The sequence below is a fragment of the Somniosus microcephalus genome, chromosome 14 (genome assembly GCF_052327205.1).
Source record: "Somniosus microcephalus isolate GS21.2 chromosome 14, FLI_Smic_1.0, whole genome shotgun sequence".
In the NCBI taxonomy this organism is placed as follows: Eukaryota; Metazoa; Chordata; class Chondrichthyes; order Squaliformes; family Somniosidae; genus Somniosus; species Somniosus microcephalus.
This window is the reverse complement of record NC_141000.1, coordinates 42,696,042-42,720,834: the sequence shown is the minus strand read 5'-3', so window position 1 is coordinate 42,720,834 and position 24,793 is coordinate 42,696,042. Positions and strand designations below refer to the sequence as shown.

General features: G+C 46.3%; 1 protein-coding gene across 3 annotated transcripts in view; it reads left to right on the top strand.

Moving 5' to 3' along the window:
* Positions 1–24,793, top strand: part of LOC147107462 (ankyrin repeat and SOCS box protein 9-like) — a 195,142-nt gene that overhangs the window by 145,073 nt on the left and 25,276 nt on the right. For 2 of the 3 annotated variants that reach the window (XM_086006512.1, XM_086006511.1), the window contains exon 8: positions 11,671–15,252. The exons of the other annotated variant lie outside the window; for it this stretch is intronic. In XM_086006512.1, the coding sequence (XP_085862638.1) occupies positions 11,671–11,795 (125 nt within the window). In that variant the 3' untranslated portion in view covers positions 11,796–15,252. Of the gene's footprint in view, positions 1–11,670; positions 15,253–24,793 lie in introns of those variants that run through there. 3 annotated transcript variants of the gene reach the window in all.

Genomic DNA, 24,793 nt, shown 5'->3' with positions numbered 1-24,793 from the left:
CCCCTCTGCTAAGGGAAGTAGGTCTTTTCTATCCACTTTAGGCCCCTCATAAGTTTATACACTGTGATGAAATATTCCATTCATCACTCATCAGTATTTCTCTGCCTGTGACTGTGGTTGGTTTCAGTTTCATTTCCATTGTATTGTACTGTGTGTAGGGCTCCGCCCATACCTGGCTCCTATGTAAGCTGGCCCAGCCTGCAGCACATCCAGTACGGCAGACCTCTGGATGGAAGATACATTCTCCTCTGTGTGTTACCTTCTAAGTCAATAAAAGCCTTGTTTTGTTTCGCTAACATCGAGTCTCGGATTTATTGAGGCACATCATACACCTCAATAAGGTCTCCCCTCAGCCTCCTCTGTTCCAAGGAAAACAAACCCAGCCTATCCAGTCTTTCCTCTTAGCTAAGATTCACTACTCCCGGCAACATCCTTGTAAATCTCCTCTGTACCCTCTCTAGTGCAATCACATCTTTCCTGTAATGTGGTGACCAGGATTGCATGCAGTACTCTAGCTGAGGCCTAACTAGTGTTTTATACAGTTGAAGCATAACCCTCCTGCTCTTGTATTCTATGCCGCGGCTAATAAAGGCAAGCATTCCGTATGCCTTCTTAACCACCTTATTTATCTGGCCTGCTACCTTCAGGATTTGTGGACATGCACTCCAAGGTCCCTTTGTTCCTCTACACTACTCAGTGTCCTACCATTTAATGTGTACTCCCTTTCCTTGTTTGCCCTCCCCAAATGCATTACCTCACACTTCTCCTTTCTCACTCTGTCCCTCTCTCTGTTATTCTCTACCTCTTTCTTTCTCACTCTGCCCTTTCTCTATGGGGTAGATTTCCAATTTGCCGCCTAGGTATACTTCTGGTGTTGTTGAAAATGAAAACCGACCAGATAATCTGTATTGCCAATTATATGGCCAGGTGGAAAATTAGAAATCTGCTTCTATGTGAAATTCTTTTAATATAATTTCATAACTTATTATTACTCACTTTTGACTCTCACTCTGCCTCTCTTCTCTTTTTGTTACACTCTTCAACAGGAATCAACAACAACAATGTTTAGTTGGGGGAAATTTCTGCTCATCCAGTACTGGATGTTGAACAAGCAGTGTGACAATTTAGAGACAGTGGAGGGGTCAAGAGAGGTGGTGGTGAGGTAGTGAGCCAGAGTGTCAGTTCACGACCAGTGTTCTGTTGTAGACTTTAGGCCCATTGGATCTGTATTAACTTGCAAAGTCTCACCCCCAGTGCCCTGGATTTTAATGAAAATCTTTCCATCCAATTTCTTCCACTCATTCCTATTTTCTTTGCTCTAATTTAAAGCAATAAATCCCAGAGGCGAGGTTTTATAAATAGTGGCAGAGCGTACAAAAGGAAGGAAGTTATGATGAACCTTTATAAAACACGGGTTCGGCCTCAACTGGAGTATTGTGTCCAAATCTGGGCACTGCACTTTAGGAAGGATGTGAAGGCCTTAGCGAGGATCCAGAAAAGATTTACAAGAATGGTTCCAGGGATGAGTTACTTCAGTTACGTGGATAGACTGGAGAAGCTGGGGTTGTTCTCCTTAGAGCAGAGAAGGTTGAGAGGAGATTTGATAGAGGTGTTCAAAATCATCATAAGGGGTCTAGACAGAGTAGATAGAGAGAAACTGTTCCCATTGCATAAGTACCTGAAGGAAAATAATTTGCAGGGATACGGGGAAAGGGCAGGGGAGTGGGACTAGGCGAAGTGCTCTTGCAGAGAGCTGGCATGGGTTCAACGGGCCAAAAGGCCTCCTTCTGTGCTGTAACTATTCTATGATTCTATGACCTCCCTATGAAGCTGCTGATCCAGGAGCCGTCTTGAATCCAGTGAGGAAGGTGAAGACCCAGCAGCCAGTGGGAGCTGTGTCGATATTGACTTGAAACATATTCTAAATATTCCCAGACATGATGTGCCTCATTTTCTTCATGTAGGGCCTCGCAATGTTAGGTGTGCGGCAGGCAGATATGGTGCTGTGTGTTAGCGGGGATGACTGCAGTGGTATTTAAGAGATGAAGCTGGTTTAGAGGTTATGCAGTGGGCTGAGCAAACACCTGTCATGGCGGCTTTATGCCAGTTATATATTTTTTGTGATTAGACTAATCAGAAATGACACTACAGAAAGGGTACTGAGATGTAATTGGTTGAATTGACAGTATGAAGCAGTGGACATTGAGATGACATACCGTCATCATGTTCCTACCTGCTTGTTTTGCTTACATTCCACATTAGCTGAAACTGGTATTGTTTCCTTGTGTTTATTTATAAATATTAATTTTTGATTTGGGGAAAATACATGCTGGCTTGGTCCCAACTCCCAGAGTATGGATCTAATTAAGGAGGAGATGGGATGTGGAACAGCAGGGGGGGTTGGCAGTATAGAACCATAGCATGGTTACAGCACGGAAGGAGGCCATTCGGCCTGTCGAGCCCGTGCTGGCTCTCTGCAAGAGCACTTCAGCTAGTCCCACTACCCCTCCCTTTCCCGCTAGCCCTGCAAATTTCTTTCCTTCAGATACTTATCCAACTCCCTTTTGAAAGCCACGATTGAATCTACCTCCACCACCCTGTCAGGCAGTGCATTCCAGATCTTAACCACCCGCTGCGTAAAAAAGTTTTTTCTTACATCGTCTTTGGTTCTTTTGCCAATCACCTTAAATCTGTGTCCTCTGGTTCTCGACCCTTCTGCCAGTGGGAACAGTTTCTCTCTATCTACTCTGTCCAGACCCCTCATGATTTTTGAACACCTCTATCAAATCTCCTCTCAATCTTCTCTGCTCCAAGGAGAACAACCCCAGCTTCTCCAGTCTATCAACGTAACTAGAGTCATAGAGTTTTACAGCACAGAAAGAGGCCCTTCGGCCCATCGTGTCCGCGCCGCCCATCCACCCCTGTCCTGTCTAATCCCATTTTCCAGTATTTGGTCCATAGCCTTGTATGCAATGGCATTTCAAGTGCTCATCCAAATGCTTCTTGAATGTTGTGAGGGTTCCTGCCTCTACCACCCTTTCAGGCAGTGAGTTCCAGATTCCAACCACCCTCTGGGTGAAAAAGTTCCTCCTCAAATCCCCTCTAAATCTCCTGCCCCTTACCCTGAATCTATGCCCCCTTGTTATTGACCCCCCTACTAAGGGGAAAAGTTCCTCTTTATCTACCCTATCTATGCCCCTCATCATTTTGTACACCTCAATCAGGTCCCCCCTCAGCCTTCTTTGCTCTAAGGAAAACAACCCCAGCCTGTTTAGTCTTTCTTCATAGCTGAGGCGCTCCATCCCAGGTAACATCCTGGTGAATCTTCTCTGCACCCTCTCCAAAGTAACTGAAGTCCCTCATCCCTGGAATCATTCTCGTAAATCTTTTCTGCACCCTCTCTAAGGCCTTCACATCCTTCCTAAAGTGTGGTGCCCAGAATTGGACACAGTACTTTATACAGGTTCATCATAACTTCCACACTTTTGTACTCTATACCTCTATTCATGAAGCTCAGGTACCCGCAAGCCTTTTTAACTGCTTTCTCAACGTGCCCTGCCACCTTCAACGATTTGTGCGCACATACCCCCAGGTCTCTCTGTTCATGCACCCCCTTTAGGCTTGTACCATTTAGTTTATATGTCCTCACCTCATTCTTTTACCAAAATGTATCATTTCACACTTTTCTGCATTAAATTTCATCTGCCACGTGTCCGCCCATTTCACCAGCCTATCTTTCTGAAGTCTATCACTCTTCTCCTCACTGTTCACTATACTTCCAGGTTTTGTGTCATTTGCAAATTTTGAAATTGTGCCCTGTGCACCCACGTCCAAGTCATTAATATAGATCAAGAAAAGCAGTGGTCCTAGAACTGATCTCTGGGGAACCGTTCACCGCTACTCTCTGTTTCCTGTCACTTAGCCTATCCGTATCCACACTGCTACTGTCCCGATCATTCCATGGGTTTCAACTTTGTGGCACTTTGTCGACCGCCTTTTGAAAATCCATGTACAGGAAACTTTCGTTTATCCGGAGGTTAAATATCCGGAAAGCTCTATCTACCGGCAAAATTCAGGAGTCGGTTCAGATAATGTTTTTTCTTTTCGTTGCTTCTTTTCTCCAGTCCTGGCTCTGCAAGCGTCTCTGTAGCTAAGCAACAGCTTCAGCTAGACGCTTGGAAGCTGCGCCGACTGTATTGAAGCTGTTGCTAAGCAACAGGGTTTGTTGCTTCACACGGAGCTCTGAGCTCCGTATGTTTTAACATTAGCGCTGGTTTCTACGGCAGTTTTGATCTAATGGCACCAGCTCGGTCCCGTCGGTGCCGGATACCAGAAAGTTTCCTGTCCACCACATCAACCGCATTGCCCTCATCAACCCTAGAGTTATAGAGTCATAGAGTTATACAGCACAGAAAGAGGCCCTTCGGCCCATCGCGTCCACGCCGGCCATCAAGCCCTGTCTAATCTAATCCCATTTTCCAGCATTTGGTCCGTAGCCTTGTATGCTATGGCATTTCAAGTGCTCATCCAAATGCTTCTTGAATGTTGTGAGGGTTCCTGCCTCTACCACCCTTTCAGGCAGTGAGTTCCAGATTCCAACCACCCTCTGGGTGAAAAAGTTCTTCCTCAAATCCCCTCTAAACCTCCTGCCCCTTACCTTGAATCTATGCCCCCTTGTTATTGACCCCTCTACTAAGGGAAAAAGTTCCTTTCTATCTACCCTATCTATGCCCCTCATAATTTTCTACACCTCAATCAGGTCCCCCCTCAGCCTTCTCTGCTCCAAGGAAAACAACCCCAGCCTGTCCAGTCTTTCTTCATAGCTGAAGTGCTCCAGCCCAGGTAACATCCTGGTGAATCTCCTCTGCACCCTCTCCAAAGCAATCACATCCTTCCTATAGTGTGGCGACCAGAACTGCACACAGTATTCCAGCTGTGGCCTAACCAGCGTTTTGTACAGGTCCATCATAACCTCCCTGCTCTTATATTCTGTGCCTCGGCTAATGAAGGCAAGTATCCCATATCCCATATCCACCTGTTCTGCTGCCTTCAGGGATCTATGTACATGTACACCAAGGTCCCTCTGATCCTCTGTCTTTCCTAGGGTCCTACCATTCATTGTGTATTCCCTTGCCTTGTTAGTCCCTCCAAAATGCATCACCTCACACTTTTCAGGGTTAAATTCCATTTGCCACTGTTCTGCCCATCTGACCAACCCATCTATATCGTCCTGCAGACTGAGGCTACCCTCCTCGCTATTTACCACCCCACCAATTTTCGTGTCATCTGCGAACTTACTGATCATACCTTTTACATTCACATCCAAATCATTAATGTAGACCACAAACAGCAAGGGACCCAGCACCGATCCCTGCGGTACCCCACTGGACACAGGCTTCCAGTCACAAAAACAACCTTCGACCATCACCCTCTGCCTTCTGCCACTAAGCCAGTTTTGGATCCAATGTGCCAAGGCACCCTGGATCCCATGGGCTCTTACCTTCTTGATCAGTCTACTATGCGGGACTTTATTGAAAGCCTTACTGAAATCCATGTATACCACATCCACTGCACTTCCCTCATCCACACACCTAGTCACCCCCTCGAAAAATTCAATCAAATTGGTCAGACATGATCTTCCCTTGACAAAGCCATGCTGACTATTCCTGATTAATCCCTGCCTCTCCAAGTGGAGACTAATTCTGTCCCTCAGAATTTTTTCCAATAATTTCCCTACCACTGATGTTAGGCTCACTGGCCTGTAATTCCCTGGTTTATCCCTACTACCCTTCTTGAATAATGGTACTATGTTAGCTGTTCTCCAGTCCTCTGGCACATCCCCTGTGGCCAGAGAGGTTCTGAAAATTTGTGTCAGAGCCCCTGCAATCTCCTCCTTTGCCTCACACAGCAGCCTGGGATACATCTTGTCCGGGTCTGGGGATTTATCCACTTTTAAGCCTGCTAAAACCGCTAGTACCTCCTCCCTCTCGATGCTAATATGTTCAAGTATATCACAGTCCCCCTGCCCGATATCTATGTCTACATCGTCCTTCTCCATAGTGAACAGAGATGCAAAAAATTCATTTAAAACCCCACCTACATCTTCTGGCTCCACACACAGATTGCCACTTTGGTCCCTAATGGGCCCTACTCTTTCCCTAGTTATCCTCTTGCCCTTAATCTATATATATAAAGGAGTCGATCTGTCTGTCTGTCCTTCTGCCTGTCCTCGGGTGTGCGTCTGTCCGGCTATGCGCTCGAAAGTTATACGGCGTACCTACGCGCGCGTTACCTCCTAAGAAAGCTTACGCTTCCGGGACGCTCGTAAGCGTATTTACTTTTCGGTCGGACGAAAATTGTTCGCGCCTTATGCAAAAAACCTTCAAAATTAAACTCATTATCTGCTAGCATTGATTGACTGACGTCAAGGTTCGACCAATCCTGTGCCGTCATGATTGACCAATCCTACAGTACGGTCCCCTGATGGTTGGCCAATCGGTGTGTGTGTGTGTGTGGGCGGGACTAATCATTTTCATCTTGGGGATCTGGCAGCCACTGTTTCACTGCCATTACTTCAGCTTCCAGCTCAAACTACTTTGATCATCCAGCATTGAAAAAGTTAGTATCTCTTTTAAAAATAACATAAGATTCACCAAAAACGTTTTATAAGTACTTTCACTTTCATCTTTCAAGGTATTAAAAGGTAGAAATGTTGCCCGGCAGCAGATTCACAAAGGGACACAGACAGGGCCCCAAAGCCTGGGACTCCATTTAAACCGCCCGGCAGCAGATTCACAGAGGGACACAGACAGGGCCCAAAGCCTGGCACTCGATTTAAACCGCCCGGCCCAAAACAGCCCTGGCAAAGCCGGGCTCCCCCCAGCTAGTATACTTATAAAACACCTTAGGATTTTCCTTTATTTTGCTCACCAGTGTTATTTCATGGCCCCTCCTCGCTCTCCTAATTTCTTTTTTAAGTATCCCCCTGCACTTTTTATACTCCTCTAGGACTTCCTCTGTCTTTAGTCCCTTGTATCTGCCAAAAGCCCCCCTTTTTTTCCTAATCCATTCTCGTATATCCCTTGACATCCAAGGTTCCCTGGGCGTGTTGGTCCCACCCTTGACCTTTACGGGAACATTTTGCCATTGTACTCTCTCAATTTCCTTTCTGAAAGGCTCCCATTGCTCCGATGTGGATTTTCCTACAAGTAGCTGATCCCAGTCCACTTTGGCCAGATCCTGCCTTATCACAGTAAAATCGGCCGTCCCCAATACAGAACCTTTATTTCCGGCCCATCTCTGTCCTTTTCCATGACTACCTTAAATCTCACCGAATTATGGTCACTGTCACCAAAGTGCTCACCTACTAACACTTCTACCACTTGCCCGGCCACATTCCCTAGAATTAGGTCCAGTACCGCCCCCTCTCTTGTAGGACTTTCTACATGCTGGCTCAAAAAGCTCTCCTGGATGCACTTTAAGAATTCTGCACCCTCTAAGCCTTTCACACTCTGACTATCCCAGTTAATATTGGGGAAGTTGAAATCCCCCACTATTATTACCCTATTATTTGCACACTTCTCTGAGATTTGCTTACATTTCTGTTCCTCTATCTCCCCCTGACAGTTTGGGGGCCTATAGTACACTCCCAGCAAAGTGCTTGCCCCCTTTTTGTTTTTAAGTTCTACCCATATGGCCTCATTAGAGGAACCTGTTAATATATCATCCCTCCTTACAGCAGTAATTGACTCCTTAATTAATATTGCGACACCCCCTCCTCTTTTACCCCCCCCTCTGTCTCGCCTGAAGATTCTATACCCCGGAATATTGAACTGCCAGTCTTGCCCCTCCCTCAACCATGTCTCCGTGATAGCAACAATATCATACTTTTTGAAAAAGGGTTTCGACCTGAAACGTCAACTCCAATTTCTCTCCATGGATGTTGCCTGACCACCTGGGTTTTTCCAGCATTTTCTGTTGTTATTTCGGATTTCCAGCATCTGCAGTATTTTGCTATCATACTCCCATGTGTTCATCAACACCTTCAGTTCATCTACCTTATTCGCAAGATTCCTTGCATTAAAATAAATGCCATCCAGCCTTGCCCTACTCCCTTGTGCCGTTACATATTTGCTCTGCCTTCCAAGCTGACTTGTTTTTTCCTCTATATTTGGCTGTACATCACCCCCTATTATAGCTCCACTCTGTATCCCATCCCCCTGCCAAGTTAGTTTAAAACCCCCCCAACAGTGCTAGCAAACCTCCCCGCAAGAATATTTGTCCCGTTCTGGTTCAGGTGCAACCTGTCCGACTTGTACAAGTCCCACCTTCCCCAGAAGCAGACCCAGTGATCCAGGAAACTAAAACCCTCCCTCCTGCATCAACTCTTTAGCCACGCATTCATCTGCTCTATCCTCCTATTCCTATACTCACTAGCACGTGGCACCGGGAGTAATCCAGAGATTACAACCTTTGAGGTCCTGCTCTTTAATCTGCTACCTAGCTCCCTAAATTCTTGCTGCAGGACCTCATCCCTCTTCCTACCCATGTCGTTGGTCCCAATGTGAACCACGACCTCTGACTGTTCACCCTCCCCCTTCAGAATGCCCTGCAGCCATTCAGTGACATCCTTGACTCTGGCACCAGGGAGGCAACAAACCATCCTGGAGTCATGTCTATGGCCACAGAAATGCCTATCTATTCCCCTTACGATAGAATCCCCTACCACTATTGCTCTCCCACTCTTTTTCCTCCCTTCCTGAGCAGCAGAAGCACCCCCGGTGCCAGGAAGTTGGCTGCTGCTGCCTTCCTCTGGTAGGTCATCCCCCTCAACAGTATTCAAATCGCTATACCTGTTTGAGAGGGGGATGGCCACAGGGGTCCCCTGCACTACCTGCCTGCTTCTACTGCTCCGCCTGATGGTCACCCATTTCCCTTCTGCCTGTGTAGCCCTTACCTGCGGTGTGACCAACTCACAAACCCTCTCTGTTACCTCATCAAAGAACTCAATCAAGTTAGTTAAACACAAATTGCCTTTAACAAATCTGTGCTGGCTTTCCTTAATTAATCCACACTTGTCCAAGTGACTGTTAATTTTGTCCCTGATTACTGTTTCTAAAAGCTTCCCCACTACCGAGGTCAAACTGACTGGCCTGTAGTTACTGGGCTTATCTTTACACCCTTTTTTGAACAATGGTGTAACATTTGCAATTCTCCAGTCTTCTGGCACCACCCCTGTATCTAAGGAAGATTGGAATATTATGGCCAGTACCTCCGTGATTTCCTCCCTCAATTCCCTCGGCATCGTAGGATGCATTCCATCTGCTCCTGGTGACTTATCTACTTTAAGTACAGCCAGCCTTTCTAATACTTTCTCTTTATCAATTTTTATCCTATAATGTATCTCCACCTCCTTTACTATGTCTATGGCAGCATCCTCTTCCTTGGTGAAAACAAATGCAAAGTACTCATTTAGTACTTGAGCCATACCCTCTGCCTCCATGCATACAGTATACAGTAGCAGCAGTTTAGATGGGAGCGTGCTGGTTGTAGTAGGGGTGCATCTGCTTATATATGGGTAGCATTTTGTATAACGTTACACCGAAGGATCCTGCAAGAGAACTGCCACCATTTATCCTAGTTTTAACATTTTGACATTTGGATCGGGCTGTGACTTCATGAATACACCAATCTTCAGAACTGAATTGGAACTCAAATACTGAAGAAGGTCTACATCTCACCATCTGAGTATAAACACCGGCATAGGCTTGGTCCAAATACCTGATTATGTTCTGTACCTTATATACAATAATGAGAAAGCAGCTCTCCACACTACTGTGTCAGCTGTGGTAGGCTCTGAGTCAGAAGGTTGAAGGTTCAAGTCCCACTTCAGGGACTTCAGCACATAAAGCTCCGCTGACTCTCCACTGTCAGAGGTGCCGTCTTTCGGATGAGACATTAAACTGAGGTCCCGTCTGCTCTCTCAGGTGGATGTAAAAGATCCCACGGCACTATTTCGAAGAAGAGCAGGGGAGTTATCCCCGGTGTCCTGGCCAATATTTATCCCTCAACCAACATAACAAAAACAGATTATCTGGTCATTCTCACATTGCTGTTTGTGGGGTCTTGCTGAGCGCAAATTGGCTGCCGCATTTCCCACATTACAACAGTGACTCCACTTCAAAAGTACTTAATTGGCTGTAAAGCACTTTGAGACGTCCGGTGGCCGTGAAAGGTGCTATATAAATGCAAGTCTTTCTTTTACTATACACACACACTGTTTGACCATATATACTATGTAATAGTACGCTCTAATATTTAATCATATCTAATATTAAATCATGTATACACACACCTGAGCATCACACAATTACACTTGGATGATCTTTGAGAAAGCCCCTACTTGTCTATGTGGGCCTGTAGCTAATTAAATATTAATCACCATTGCTCACAGTACAGTTACTAATCCATTTTTAACTAAACAGATAAACGTCCCCTCATGATGCATATTTTATTATGCATACACACACAATAAGTATGCACCAAATATACATTTTTAAGTTGTACATATTCACTGTATTATAATTCAGGGTTTATCAAAATAATACAGACACAGGCAATCACCTGGACTGCTAGCCTTTTATATTAGGTATTACGCCCACAAAAATCTGTGATCGCACTCTGTCTCCCCAAACATGACAGGGTGGGAATTCTACCTACTGACCCCAGGTGCCCCTGGACCTCATTGGAATTCCTGGAGTCAGGATACATAAGTACAGTGGGTGGGTGTCCACACCCATATCGTCTGCTAGATGTTGTGGGGAGAAGGATTAATGATGCTGACCAGCTGCTGGGCCTAGCGCCAACATGTCTTGTCGAAGAAGCATAGACTTCAAAGAATTGACCATTTTCAAGACCTTATTGCTGCAGCGAAGTATTTCTTAACCGACTGCTGTAAGGAAAACAGTCTCATCAGATTTGGTGGGCCCTGATTCCACCACCTGGCGGCAATGTACACCTGACCTGCCAGGCGATGGGCACCTGACCCGCCAGGCGATGGGCACCTGACCCGCCAGGCGATGTGCACCTGACCTGCCACCTGGCAGCAATGTACACCTGCTTCTTGGAGACGACACTGGTGGTCATTCCATCAGATGCAGTCATCCCATCAGTTTCACCTCTTTCCCTGATGCCACCCTCAAAGGTGTAAGGAGCAATAACTGGGCCCACCTCAATTTCTGCTCCTGTTAGACCCGCTTCGATAAAGACCCCAGTGCAACCATAACTCTGTGGCAATTCAGGGCCAATACGTTTATCTTTGTGTACAAAACAAATTGCCCTAGTTCTCAAAGGGTTATGAGTAAAGGGCCAGTTCCATGATCCCGTGCTCTCAGTGGGAACCTGAGCTGACAGGGAGCATGAGGCGAGCAGGGAGCATGAGGTGGGCAGGCATTAATGAACAGAAAGTCACCAGCTGTAATGGACTCACGCGGAACTAGGCTCCCAACTGGGGTGGGATCACTGAATTGGCTTTTATATGTTATAACCATGTTACCATTAATATTTTCTTAAAGAGAACTAAGCTGATGTTTTGTTTCCGTAACTGTCGTTAACTGGATCTTCAAATCAAACTTTCCCTGTCGTAAATCCACTGCACTCTGCTTTCTATAGGACCACCCTCCTTGAAACAGTTGTGTCGACTGTACATTCGGAAATGTTTGAGTAATTCTCAGCTCATTACCATATCCAAGTTACCCATCCCACAGCAGCTAAAGGACTTCCTGTGCTACAGGTAATGACTTCAGAGACTGCACCACCCATATCAAAAACTCATTCTGATTCCAAAGTTAGGACCTGGGCCTTTGTTCTCTGTTCTTTGTTGTGACCCAATCTACAGTCCACAAGTGTAGACTGGCACTGCTCGGATTAGAGGTATGTGTGTTATACCAGGTTTGTCAGTCTTGTTATTCTGTATGTGCTGCACCAGGATTACTGTATCTTTATTTGCAGATTGCTCATTAGTGATGCCACTGAGTATCCCCAAAGGGAAAATTCAGAGAGAAGGAGGATGGAGGAGGTATATTGCAAAAAAATTAAGTTACAAACATTTTTTATTTTACCTCAAAAGACCTTCTTAGCGGACGTCTTGGCCTGGGAATAGGACCGTGCAGTGTCTGTTTCTCAGCGCTAAACAGCTTCCTAAGCCTCCGACATGGTGGGCAGGAAACGCACACTCTTTACACTCGGTAATGTGCCACTGCCATATTGGTGTAGGCAAAAAAACAGGCATTACACCCTTTGCATATTCAAATAAAGTGCCTACCACCTGTTTGGGGCCCTCACTGCGCGATCGGCGTGCCCTGTACACAACTGGAGCTGGGCAGGCTGCACGCAGGAAAACCAGGTCTAAATGCAGCCTAACTGGCAGTCCTTCAATGGACGCCTGCAGGCCGCAGCCAACAAGGTGAGTGTTTAAAATATACTCATTGAATGTGGAGCCAGGAGGAGCAGGAGTGAACCTGACCCGACAGTCAAAGAGCACGGGTCACTGACGGCCACTGACCCCCGATAGTCTCTGCCGCCACCTTCCCCGATCTCACCCTCCCCATTCCCACCCTCCCCGATCCCAACCTTTCCCCACCTTCCCCGATCTCACCCTCCCCGATCCCAACCTCTCCCCACCCACCTCGATCCCAACCTTTCCCCACCCTCCCCGATCCCGATCTCATCCCACCTTCCCCGATCCCACCGTCCCCGATCCCGACCTCTCCCCATCCTCTCCCAACCTATCCCGGCTGTTACCCACTCTTCCGATCGCTCCCATTCCTGGTCGCACCCCCCCCCCCCCCATTCCTGTCCCCATTAAGGATGGGTCTAAGGGCCGATGCTTGCGTGGCGGCAGTCCAATGTTCAGAACTTCTGCACCAGCGAGCTGCCCAGGATGCCCATTAGGAGTCCCAGCTTGCCCGCTCGAATTTCTAGGCCTTTACCTGTAAACTAGGCCCCCAGTTTTGACTTCTGTCTGGGCCCTACTACACAGAATGGAACCATTATTTTCACAGCAGCAGCCACGCATAGTTTTGGCGGTATTCGGTTGTGAACCTTATTAAGATTTTTATTGTGCCTATTTGTTCTTCTGAAGTTGAGCTCTCCTGCTTGAACTCAAGGACAATGACACATTTCAAGCAGTTATTACCACAAATAGTGTTAAAATTGAGAGATATATTTTCATCTTCATTCACAGCATTGGTAATCCTGCAAATGGTGATACTTTTTGTTTGGTTCCTGTCCCTCTGGTCTGTTAAATCCCCAATTGATGCTTTTCTTAATCAGTAGCCTTGGCATAAGGTTTTTACAAATTAATCAAGACAATCATTAGAGATTCCAGTAACCCACCGATCAGGAAGGTGCTCTGAGCTCTTCAGGTGCCCGCCTGTTGTAAAATCCGAAACAGGGAAAGTATTTTGGAACATTCGGTGGGTTAGTATTGGGCTTATGAGGATAGGAGTTGAGATATGACTTGGGAACAGTGGCAAATGGAGGTTGAGGTACTTCCCCGTAGGGAAGACTCATACAGCACAGAAGGAGACCATTTGGCCAGTGCCAGCTATTTGAAAGAGCTGTCCAATTTAGTCCCACACCCCAGCTATTACCCCATAACCCTGCGAGTTAGTCCTCTTCAAATACATATCCAATTGCTTTTTGAAAGTTCTTATGGAATCTGATTCCACCGCCCTTTCAGGTAGTGCGTTCCAGATCACAAAAACCATCTGTATGAAAACATTTCTCCTCACTTCCCCTCTAGTTCTTCTGCCAATTATTTTAAATCTATGACCTCTGGTTATTGACATACTTGCCAGAGGAAGCAGTTTCTCCCTACTTGCTTTATCAAAACCCCTCATAATTTGGAATACCTCTATTAGGTCTTCCCTTAAACTTCTCTGCTTTAAAGAGAACAATCCCAGCATTTTCAATCTCTCCACGTAACTGAAGTCCCTCATCCCTGGTATCATCCTGGTAAACCTCCTCTGTACCCTCTCCATGGCCTTGACATCCTTCCTAAAGTGTATAAAGCCAAGTATCCCGTATGCTTTCTTAACCACCTTATCAACTTGCCCTGCCACCTTTAAAGATTTGTGAATATGCACCTTAAAATAATACTATTTAGATTTATACTGCCTTTTCAGGTTGTTCTTCCCAAAATGCTTCACTTCACACTTAGCCGCATTAAATTGCATCTGCGATGTGTCTCCCCATTTCACCAGTCTGTCTATGTCCTCCTGAGGTCTGTTACTATTCTGCTCACTAATTACTATATTGCCAAGTTTTGTATTGTGCGCAAACTTCAAAATTATACTCCCTATACCCAAGTCCTGGTCATTTATATATAAGAAAAGCAATTGTCCTAATACTGACCCCTGGAGGGACCTCACTGCATACTTCTCTCCAGTTAGAAAAACATCCGTTCACCACTACTCTCTGCCTCCTATCCCTTAGCCAATTACGTACCCAAGTTACCACCGTCCCTTTAATACCATGTGCTTCTATTTTCCGAATTGGTCTATTATGTGGTACTTTATCAAAAGTATTTGAAAGTCCATATATACAGCATGTGCTGCACTACGTTCATCAACCCTCTCTGTTACTTCATCAATGAACTCAATCAGGTTAGTCAGAAACAATTTGCCTTTAACAAATCCATGCTGGCTGCCTCTTAGTAACCCATGCTTCTCCAAGTGAGAATTAACTTTGTCCTTGACAATGGGCTCCAGTAGTTTGGCATTAGACTAACTGGCCAGTAGTTACCAGGTTTTATCCCTCTTCCCTTTTTTGAACAGGGGTGTAACATTTGCAATCCTCCAGTCCTCTGGCACCATTTCCGTATCCAAGGAGGATTGAAAGATTGAGGTCAGAGCTTCTGCTATCTCCACCCAGGCTTCCCTCAGCAACCGTTCAGTTCAGTTCAGTTCAGTTCAAATGCTTTATTGGCATGAAAGTTTACAGAGAACCATATTGCCAAAGCTTACATAGCAAAAAGGTACAGTTTTCCAACATTCTGTAGGTGTCAATCGATTTGACATTTGTTGGGTATATACAATATTACTTTTAAACAATATTAATTTTAAACAGTCTTTCTACTTCATTTGGTACGTTCAATATTAATTTTAAACAGTCTTACTTTTAAACAGTCCTCAGGTTGTGACATGTTGTTACATATTTAGCCCCAAGGTATGGTCTGTCTCCTTCTCCTAGGACTAATCTCAATTTTGACAGATCATCCAATTCCTTGAAATCTGGGGTTGTTTGGCTTAGCTTGTTGAATAATATGTTTCTTGATGTGTTGAATTTTTCGCATTTTAGGAGGAAATGCATTTCTGTTTCAACCTCGCCAGCCAGACATTGATCGCATATTCTATTCTCTCTAGGCTGCCAGGATTTCTTGTATCTGCCTTTTTCAATTTCCAGTTGGTGGTCGCTTAGTCTGTACCTGGTGAGGGTCTGTCTCTGTTTTGTGTCTCTGATGGTCGTGAGGTAGTCTGCCAGTTTATATTCTCTTTTTAGGGCCCGGTAACATTCTAATCTGCTTTGGCTTTCGGTTATTTTGTTCCAATGTTCCAGGTAGGTTTCTTTGCATTTTTTAATGATTTGGTTCACTCGGATTGGTGTTTGGACGGCTGTGTTGGTCTGGGGCTGGTCAGGGTCCGGCTGAGTACTTAGTTTCAGTAGCAGCTGACTCAGGGGACTCTTTTCTGGGTTTAGCTCTTGGGTCTGAAAGGCTTTGAAATGAAGGGTGTCTGGGGAGCTAGATTTGAGGTGATTTAGGAAGTTTAGTGCTCGTTTTTGGATGTTTATTATCAGTGGGTATCTGCCTAGTTCGGCTCTGCATGCATTTGTTGGCGTTTTTCTTTGGGTGCGAAGGATGCTTCGGCAGAATTCTGCATGTAGGGCTTCTATTGTGTGTTTTTCCCATTTAGTGTAGCAACCTAGGATGCATCCCATCTGGGCCTGGAAGGAGTGAAAACTGGAATGTAGTTCAGCTTTTACTTTCATAAAACTTCCAGTAGGTTATTACAGAAAGCCAATGGCAAAGGCTTTGCTGAAGTTCAACATGGTGATGACAGATGCATGGAGTAGGGGGAACATAAAATTAAAGATGGAGAACTTTCTGTAAACAAAAGGTTCCCTCTCTTATACAACCCAGAGGCAATGAATACCAAAAATATTGAGCCTTCTCTTCCAACCCACTTGTGGTTTTATTGTTAAAATCAGGTAACTCACTGAATTTTTGTGCACTGGTCAACATTTGTCCCTCATCCAACACCACCAAAAATCGATTATAAACAAATACTGTTTATGGGATCTTGTTGTGCACAAATTGGCTGCCACGTTTGCCTACAGAACAGTTCAAAAGTAGCTCATTAACTGTGAAGCTCTTTGAGCTATCCTACCGATGTGAAAAGCGCAAATTAATGTAAATCCATCCTGCCTTTCCTTTTTTTCTCTTTCTTTTTGGAGTGGGGAGGGGCTGTTCACATTCCTACCTGAAGTGCCTAGTCAGAAATGGGGCTATTATATATGATTACCTATTTCTTATAATTGGCGGGTAAACAATTACCCAGAAAGGCACATTTTCTCTACTGCATGCAAAAGCAATTGGGGCCAGTGCCTTCAGCACTGTTGACTGAAAGATTGTAAGAGTGGTCTGGGAACCCAATTCTTTATCATGTCTACAGAGGCAGCACTTTACAGGTAAAGCAGCTGCCAAGCATGTAAAGGATAAATAGTTAAGTGACACAGCTTGGCTTTAATACCATTCTTCACTAACTTTTACCACTACCGCTAATGTCAATAAAATGGTTTCTAATGTTTGAAGGTGTCAGGGTAGCACTCTCGCCTGTGAGTCAGAAAGTTGTGGGTTCAAGTTCTCTCTATACTAACAGAAACAGTCTGCTTCTACATACAGTACCTTGTCTCACTTTTTCATCATTTTAAAACCTTCTGTTTTGTCGCCCATAATGGATTGGGCCTTGTTTGAGACATCTATCTGAGATCCTGCTAACTGGCTGATCTCTGTTTGTGATGCCTTGAGCATTGAAAGGCTTAAAGAATATGCATTTTTATCCTTTTATCTTAAACTAGCTGAAGTGCCCGGCGGTGCCGAGGCTTTTTCGAGGGAATGTTGTTGTTGGAAGAGAGAGAGAGAGCGACTGGGGGGAAGAGAGAGAGCGACTGGGGGGAAGACAGGGAGGGGAGGGGGGGAGGAGGGGAGGGGAGGGCGGGGAAGGGAGGGCGGGGGGGGAGGGGAGGGAGGGCGGGGGGGGAAGGGAGGGGAGAAGGGAGGGTGGGGGGGAGGGAGGGCGGGGGGCCCCCCCCGAGGGTCGCGACCTCCCCCGCCCGAGGGTCGCGGCCCCCCCCCCCCCGAGGTGAAGACCGCCGATTGCACGCGCAGCAGGAGCTGAGACGCGGCGTCTCTGGCTCGGCTGGCGGGCCCGGTTGCCAGGGTAACCGTGACGCTGACCAAGCCCCGCCCCCGGGCCGAGCCAGAGAGAGAGAGACGCCGCATCTCAGCTGCTCCTGCTGCGCGCGCGGCCCCCCCCCGAGGGTCGCGGCCCCCCCCCCGAGGGTCACGGCCCCCCCCGAGGGTCGCGACCCCACCCCCCCCCCCCCGGCCCGAGGTGAAGACCGCCGATTGCGGCTGTGCGAGACGGCCGGCCGGGGTTGCCAGGGTAACGCTTGACGCTCAGCAAGCCCCGCCCCCCGGCCGAGCCAGAGAGAGATGCCGCGTCTCAGCTCCTGCTGCGCGCGCACCCTAGTGGCGCTGGGCTGAGGCTCGGCCCTCCAGCCTTCGAGTGGGGCCGGGAGGTGCCTAGCTCGGGCGTGGATGCGGAGGAGACGCCGAGGCTTCTAGGCCTACCTGGAAAAACGGGGAAAGGTAGGAAAATTAATGAGATTAGATAAGTTAATTACTTTCTAAATCATTTTTTTTAAAAACAATATGTGTTTTAAAAGCAACGTTTTTTTTTAAGACGCAGAAAGCGGGAAAAAGAAAGGAAAAGTTTGGAATCAAGATGGCGGCGACTCACCTCGGTTCAGAAGGATAAGGCCCGGTCACACGCGCACCGATTGGCCCGGCGGCACACGCCAGCAACCCGGCGTACGATTGGTCGAGCTCGAGGTCACTCTGTCGCTAATGAGCGGATAATGAGATGCTAATGAGCGGAACGTTGAAGATTTTTGGGATACCGCGGGCGGGATTTTAGCCCGGCCGAAACGTAAATACGCTTAAAACCGTCTCGGAAGCGTAAGCTTTCTTTGGAGGTAACGCGCGCGTAGGTACGCCCTGTAACTTTCCAGCGCATAGCCCGACAGACGCACAGGCGATGACAGACAGACAGAATGACAGACAGATCGACCGATTTATATATATAGATGAATTTGAATTGGAATTTTAAATGCACACAACTTTTTCTATTTTATACAAACGATATTTTTAAAAAGTTTCATTGTGATTTTTAAAGCCATTCAGGTGTGTAGTACATTTATTCCGTTTCTAAAGTGTATTGTACATTAAGACAAATGTTGTAAACTCTAAACCTTTTCTTTGTTTCTGTATTTTCATAATAAAGTTACAGAAGAAATGTGCTATGTTTTTGTTCTGGTACTGAAATATTACCAATGTTCTCGTATTGTTTCTATTGTAAACAGGCCTAGAATGTTGTAAGAAATCTCGATTGGTGGTTGGTGGTGGGTGGTGGGTGGGGGGGGGGGGAGGTGGAGCGATGGTTGGCGATTTCCTCTTTAATATTTGCACCAAAGTTCCTAATCACGTTTTTTTGCTCTTCACAGTGAGGAAGTCTGCACTCGGGGTCAATCTTTTGTCCCTCCAATTTTCTCCAATCTTCTGAAAATGCTGGTTCTTGTTCTGATGCAGCTCCATGGACACTCTGCTACCTCAGCCAACTAACCATCCTTCATCTGGACCTGACCAGTGGGTATGAGCAGGCTGTTTGTCTGTGGGGAGTCCAGACCAGCTCACCTTGTCCTCACTCAACAGCCCCATGGGAACTTTTCAGCAGGATTCACTAGAGGGGAGGAAATTCTGGATAACTTAATTTCCCTGCCCAATGTAGGGGCACTGAATATGATTAAATGCCCCTACTGTTGAGTCTGTGTTTCCAAATGTAGTTATGCTGAATAACTGGACACAGACTACAGAAATAATTAAACAGGTCTTTAGTAATTGAGGGTCAGGGCTGAACTGGAATACACTTTGCTCCACAGGGTTTATATACTGGTGTGGTCACCACCGGTACTACAATGTACAGGAGCCATCAAAAAGTAGTCCATCACCTTAAGGTATCCTCTTAAGGTGGTACAGGTTACATACACTACAATTCCTCCCCTTTTAGCTTAACAGTGTACACCCCAATTTAAACATTACATGGATAACATATATACAACTTTCACACAAAACTGTTCAAAGATTCAGTCTCTGAGGAGGCCTCCTGATCCGGGCCGGATAGCGCCTTTCAGGGGTCTCTGGTTCTCGTTGCTGGGGTGACTCACCCATTTGATCTCCTATGGATTGAACATCATCATGTACGTTCGAGTCTGAGGTAGATGCTACAGGCTCAATAACTTCTTCAACTGGTGTCTCTGCCGTAGACATGGGGTCGACCCTTGTTCTCGATTCCACAAGTTGGTCAGCATGACGTCATATTACGTTCTCTCCAACGTCTACCGTGTACATCAAGGGTCCTTGTCGGGCACGAATTGTTCCGGATTGCCATTTATCATTCCTATAGTCCCTGGCCAACACTGGTTGTCCTATTTCAAAACTCCGAGTGGCCTTGTTATTTACGTGCTGGAATTGCTTGTTTTCGACTTCCCTACGCACATTGGGTTTTAACAAATCCAACCGGGACTGCAACCTCCTGTTATAGAACATTATGGCAGGGATTTGATTTGTCACTGCATGCGTGGCGGTTCGATATGCCATCAGGAAATTGTCCACCTTGTGTTGTAGTGGAATATGGTCTTCGCTCATGGCCTTTATCGCCTTTTTGAACGTTTGTACAAATCTCTTGGCCAACCCATTTGTAGCCGGATGATATGGGGCAGATGTATAGTGTTTCACCCCATTCTTTTTCATGAATTTCTGGAATTCTTCTGACACGAACTGTGGTCCGTTGTCTGAACATATTTGTTCCGGCAACCCATTCCTTGCAAATATGGTTTTTAGAACTGCGACCGTCTTTTCAGAGGTAGTGGTCGACATCTTAATCACTTCTGGCCATTTAGAATGTGCGTCTACTGCTATCAAAAACATGGAATCCATGAATGGACCTGCAAAGTCAATATGCACACGTTGCCATGGGGTTGAAGGCCATTCCCACGGATGCAGCGGTGCAATTGGAGGTGCATTTTGAACTTTTTGGCATCCTGAGCAGCTTTTAGTCAGATCCTCTATTTGTTTGTCGATACCTGGCCACCACACATAAGCCCTAGCAAGGCTTTTCATCTTGACTCCCCCCAGATGACCTTCATGCAATTCCTTCAGAACTCTCCCTTAATTTAGGAGGAATAATCACCCTTGTTCCATACATCAATGTTCCTTGACAGACGGACAGCTGTTCTCGTCTGGCTGAGAATGCTGGTAACAGTGGGTCGCCATGTGCTGGCCATCCCTTCACTGTCAAATCGTAGACCCGAGACAGTGTCGGGTCGTTTCGGGTCTCTCTCTCAATACCCGCATTGGTGACTGGTAAGCATTCGATGATGGTCGAGTGAAATATCTCGACAGGGTCAACTGCCGGTGCCTCTTCCGCTGTAGGTAGTGGCAGGCGTGACAGCCCATCAGCATTACCATGTTGCTTTGTACCTTTGAATTCGATATCATATTGATGTGCCCCTAGGAAAAGGGACCATCTCTGAAGCCTCTGCGCCGTCATAACCGGAACACCCTCCTTAGGGTTAAAAATGGAAACCAACGGCTGGTGATCTGTCAGCAGCGTAAACTTTTGGCCTTGCAGGTAATGGTTAAATTTCTTAACTCCCCACACGAGGCTGAGAGCCTCCCTATCTATCTGAGCATAGTTGCGCTCTGCGGAGGTCAATGATCTGGATTCGAACGCGACTGGCCTTTCCAAGCCATTTGGAAACTTATGTGAGAGCACTGCCCCGATACCATATGGAGAAGCATCACAAGCTAAGCGAATTGGATTAAGTGAGCCAACACTTCCTTAGAGGTGATCAGTGCCTTGCTTTTTTGAAAAGCCCGCTTACAATCATCGCTCCACTTCCATGGTATTCCCATTTGCAAAAGAGTGTTCAGCGGGTGTAACACCGTGGATAAATTTGGAAGAAACTTGTGGTAATAGTTAACCAACCCAAGGAACGACCTCAACTGGGATACATTTTCCGGAGCGGGAGCTTTCACAACAGCTTCGATCTTGTCAGGTGACTTATGGAGCCCCTCCTGGTCAATGACGTGGCCGCAGTACAAGATTCGCTTTTGAAAGAACTCACATTTCTGGCGATTAACTCTGAGCCCATATTCTTTCAATCTGGTGAGCACCTGCTCCAAATTCGCGAGGTGATCCTTATCATCATCTCCTGTAATCAGAATGTCGTCCAGGTAGCATTGTGTGCCTGGAATTCCCTGCAATACCTGCTCCATGGCCCTTTGCCAAATGGCTGGAGCCGATGCCACTCCAAAAACCAGTCTATTATACCGATATAAGCCCTTATGTGTGTTGATCGTGAGATACTGGCATGACGCTTCATCAACTTCCATCTGTAGGTACGCCTGCACCAGGTCTATCTTGGTGAAGTGTTTCCCGCCAGACAGCGAAGCGAAGATATCTTCAATCCGCGGAAGCGGATATTGCACCGTGTGAAGAACCGGATTAACAGTGATCTTGAAATCGCCACAGATGCGAACCTTCCCAGGTTCCCCCGGCTTGTTGCTCAACGAACGCTTCATGACAGGAACAATGGGTGTGGCCCATTCGCTCCAGTCCACCTTTGACAGTACTCCTGAACGTTCTAGGCCTTCCAGCTCTGCTTCCACAGCAGGTCGTATCACATAAGGTACAGGTCTGGCTTTGAAAAATTTTGGGTTTGCATGTTCTTCAACCTTGATGTTTGCCGTAATTCCTTTCAGTGTTCCCAGTCCCTGTTGGAACACCTCCTTAGCATCGTCCAATATTTTGGACAGTCATTTAGGTTTGACGTCGTCCTCTTTACAGGAATCTACAGTCAGTGCTTGTATGGAATGCCAGTCCACATTTATTCTCCGGATCCATTCCCGTCCCAGTAGTGGCGGACCTCCATCAGGTAACACATACAAGTCCATTTCCTGACTTTCTTTACCATTGTAGACCACATTTACTTTTATCTTTCCTTCTATTTGCCCCGTGTATGTTTTCAATACAATCTCCGTATCCCTCAGGGGAATGTGCGAGAATAACCTTTTGTTAATCTTGCTTATTCATGACCGTCAATGCCAATCCAGTGTCCAATTCCATCTTCACTTGGACTCCTGCTATCCGAAGCATGACCCAGATAGTTTGGTGGTCTGCTGTGTTACCCACATTATGTATTTTTAGACAACCCAGTTCCTTACTGCTGGAGTCTGAATCCATCTTCTGTTCATCCGAACTGTTCTCTGTCACCTTGTGTACTTTTTTGTACTTCTCCTGCGGCGACTTTTTGCTGCTGGTCTTCTTTCCTGACCGGCATACTCTCGCTATGTGACCAAGTTTGCCACATTGCCTGCATTCTTTATCTTTGAACCAGCACTGGTTCTGGTCATGCATTGTCCTTCCGCAACAATAGCACTTTACTGCGCCCAATGCCATTTCATTGGTGCTGAATTCCAATGGCCTTTGCTGTATCTCTGCAGCGCCTCGTGCTGCTGCCTCGTGCGATGCTGCAATGCTGAAAGCTTTGTCCAGCGTAAGACCCTTTTCCTCTTGCAGTCACTTCTGGGTTCCTTCCCTTAGGAGCCCCAAAAACAAACTTATCTCTCAGTGCGTCTGCTAGTCCTGTACCGAACTGACAGTACTTTGATAACTTGCACAGTTCGATTAAGAATTCAGCGTTGCTTTCCTCTTTAAGTTGAATTCTTTTGTAGAATTTAAATCGTTCCGCTATCAGCAGCGGCGTGGGGTTTAAATGCTCTTGCAGGATAGTAACAATATCCGCGAAACTCTTTCCTACCGGTTTATCTGGTGTTACAAGGTTCCTTAATAACCCGTACGTCTTCACACCCATCGAGTTTAATAGGGTTAGTGCTTTCTTATCCTCCGGTACCTCATTCATTGTACAGTAAACTTCGATGCGTTCCACATAAGTGGCCCAATCTTCCACATCGCTATCAAAAGCAGTGATGTTACCCGTTTTTGGCATCCTTGTTGAGTTTCCTTTCCTTCGGATATGATTATTATTTTATTATATTTTTTTCAAAATGGCGGCTTTTCCCGCGCTTGTCTTTTTCCCCCGCCGACTCAAAATGGCGATTACCGCGCTGTTGCCGTTCTCGCCTCCCAGTGGTCCTTTATTTTCCCCTACGCTGCTGCTCTTGTTCCCCGCCGCTCCTGCGGTCCTTGTGGACATAAACGCTTTTCTGGCTGCTGCGCGTCTCTGCCCCGATTGCAGTCCGGCCCCTGACACCGGCTGCGGTCGTGTTCTCCGCCCTTTTCATCGTTTCCCTCCCCTTCTCTTACTGACAACTCGGACGACTTCCCCCCCGTGCCGCTCGATCGGGCTTACCCGCCGCTGTCATCGAAGGGATGTTCACTGATGTTTGACTTCGTGGCCAGAAACCAACCCGGGTTCCCGATTGCCTCCCGTGCTATGCAGTGCCCAGCAGGATGTTGAGGGTGGATGTCCTTGATCGACGCCCGTTTCAGAGGCGAAGCTTCCTTTGATGCAACTGCCGCTAGGTAAGATCAGACTCGTCGCCACTGTTGAGTCTGTGTTTCCAAATGTAGTTATGCTGAATAACTGGACACAGACTACAGAAATAATTAAACAGGTCTTTAGTAATTGAGGGTCAGGGCTGAACTGGAATACACTTTGCTCCACAGGGTTTATATACCAGTGTGGTCACCACCGGTACTACAATGTACAGGAGCCATCAAAAAGTAGTCCATCACCTTAAGGTATCCTCTTAAGGTGGTACAGGTTACATACACTACACCTACTGACACCTCAGCTGAAAGCTAAATTGGCAGAGATGGCATCAAACCTGGAATCTTCCTGATCTGTGTGGGTTGGTCTTATACTTTGTATTAAATTTACTAATTGAGATTTTGAGCAGGTCACATTTGACTTCTAACCATGTAATATATACATTATGAGCTGTGTAATACACAGCATAATTGATAATATCAAGTCTGCCAACTCTGACATTTGGTGGGAGTCTCTTGCGGAAGATCAGGATTTCCTTCTTCAGACTCACGATGTTTTGTATGTCAGGACTATGCCTGGAATTCCCCTCATATCACTCGCCCTTCAGTGAAACAAAGCAAGAGAATGCCATGGAGGTAGGGCTATACCAGCATTTATAGCGAAAGTAAAAGCCCACTTGTAGTGGCGCTTTGTAATTTCCAAACATGCAGCCACTGAGCTTTGAGGCTTTTAACAACGAGTAGACGCGTGTCGAAATAAAACGTTCCAAAACGTAACTTTGTCTTTAAACTGTTTACTGTAACACCTTACAAACAGAATTACAAAGCAAAACACGTTTAAACGAACACGTTCAAAAACTGTATTGCTCCAGCCCTCA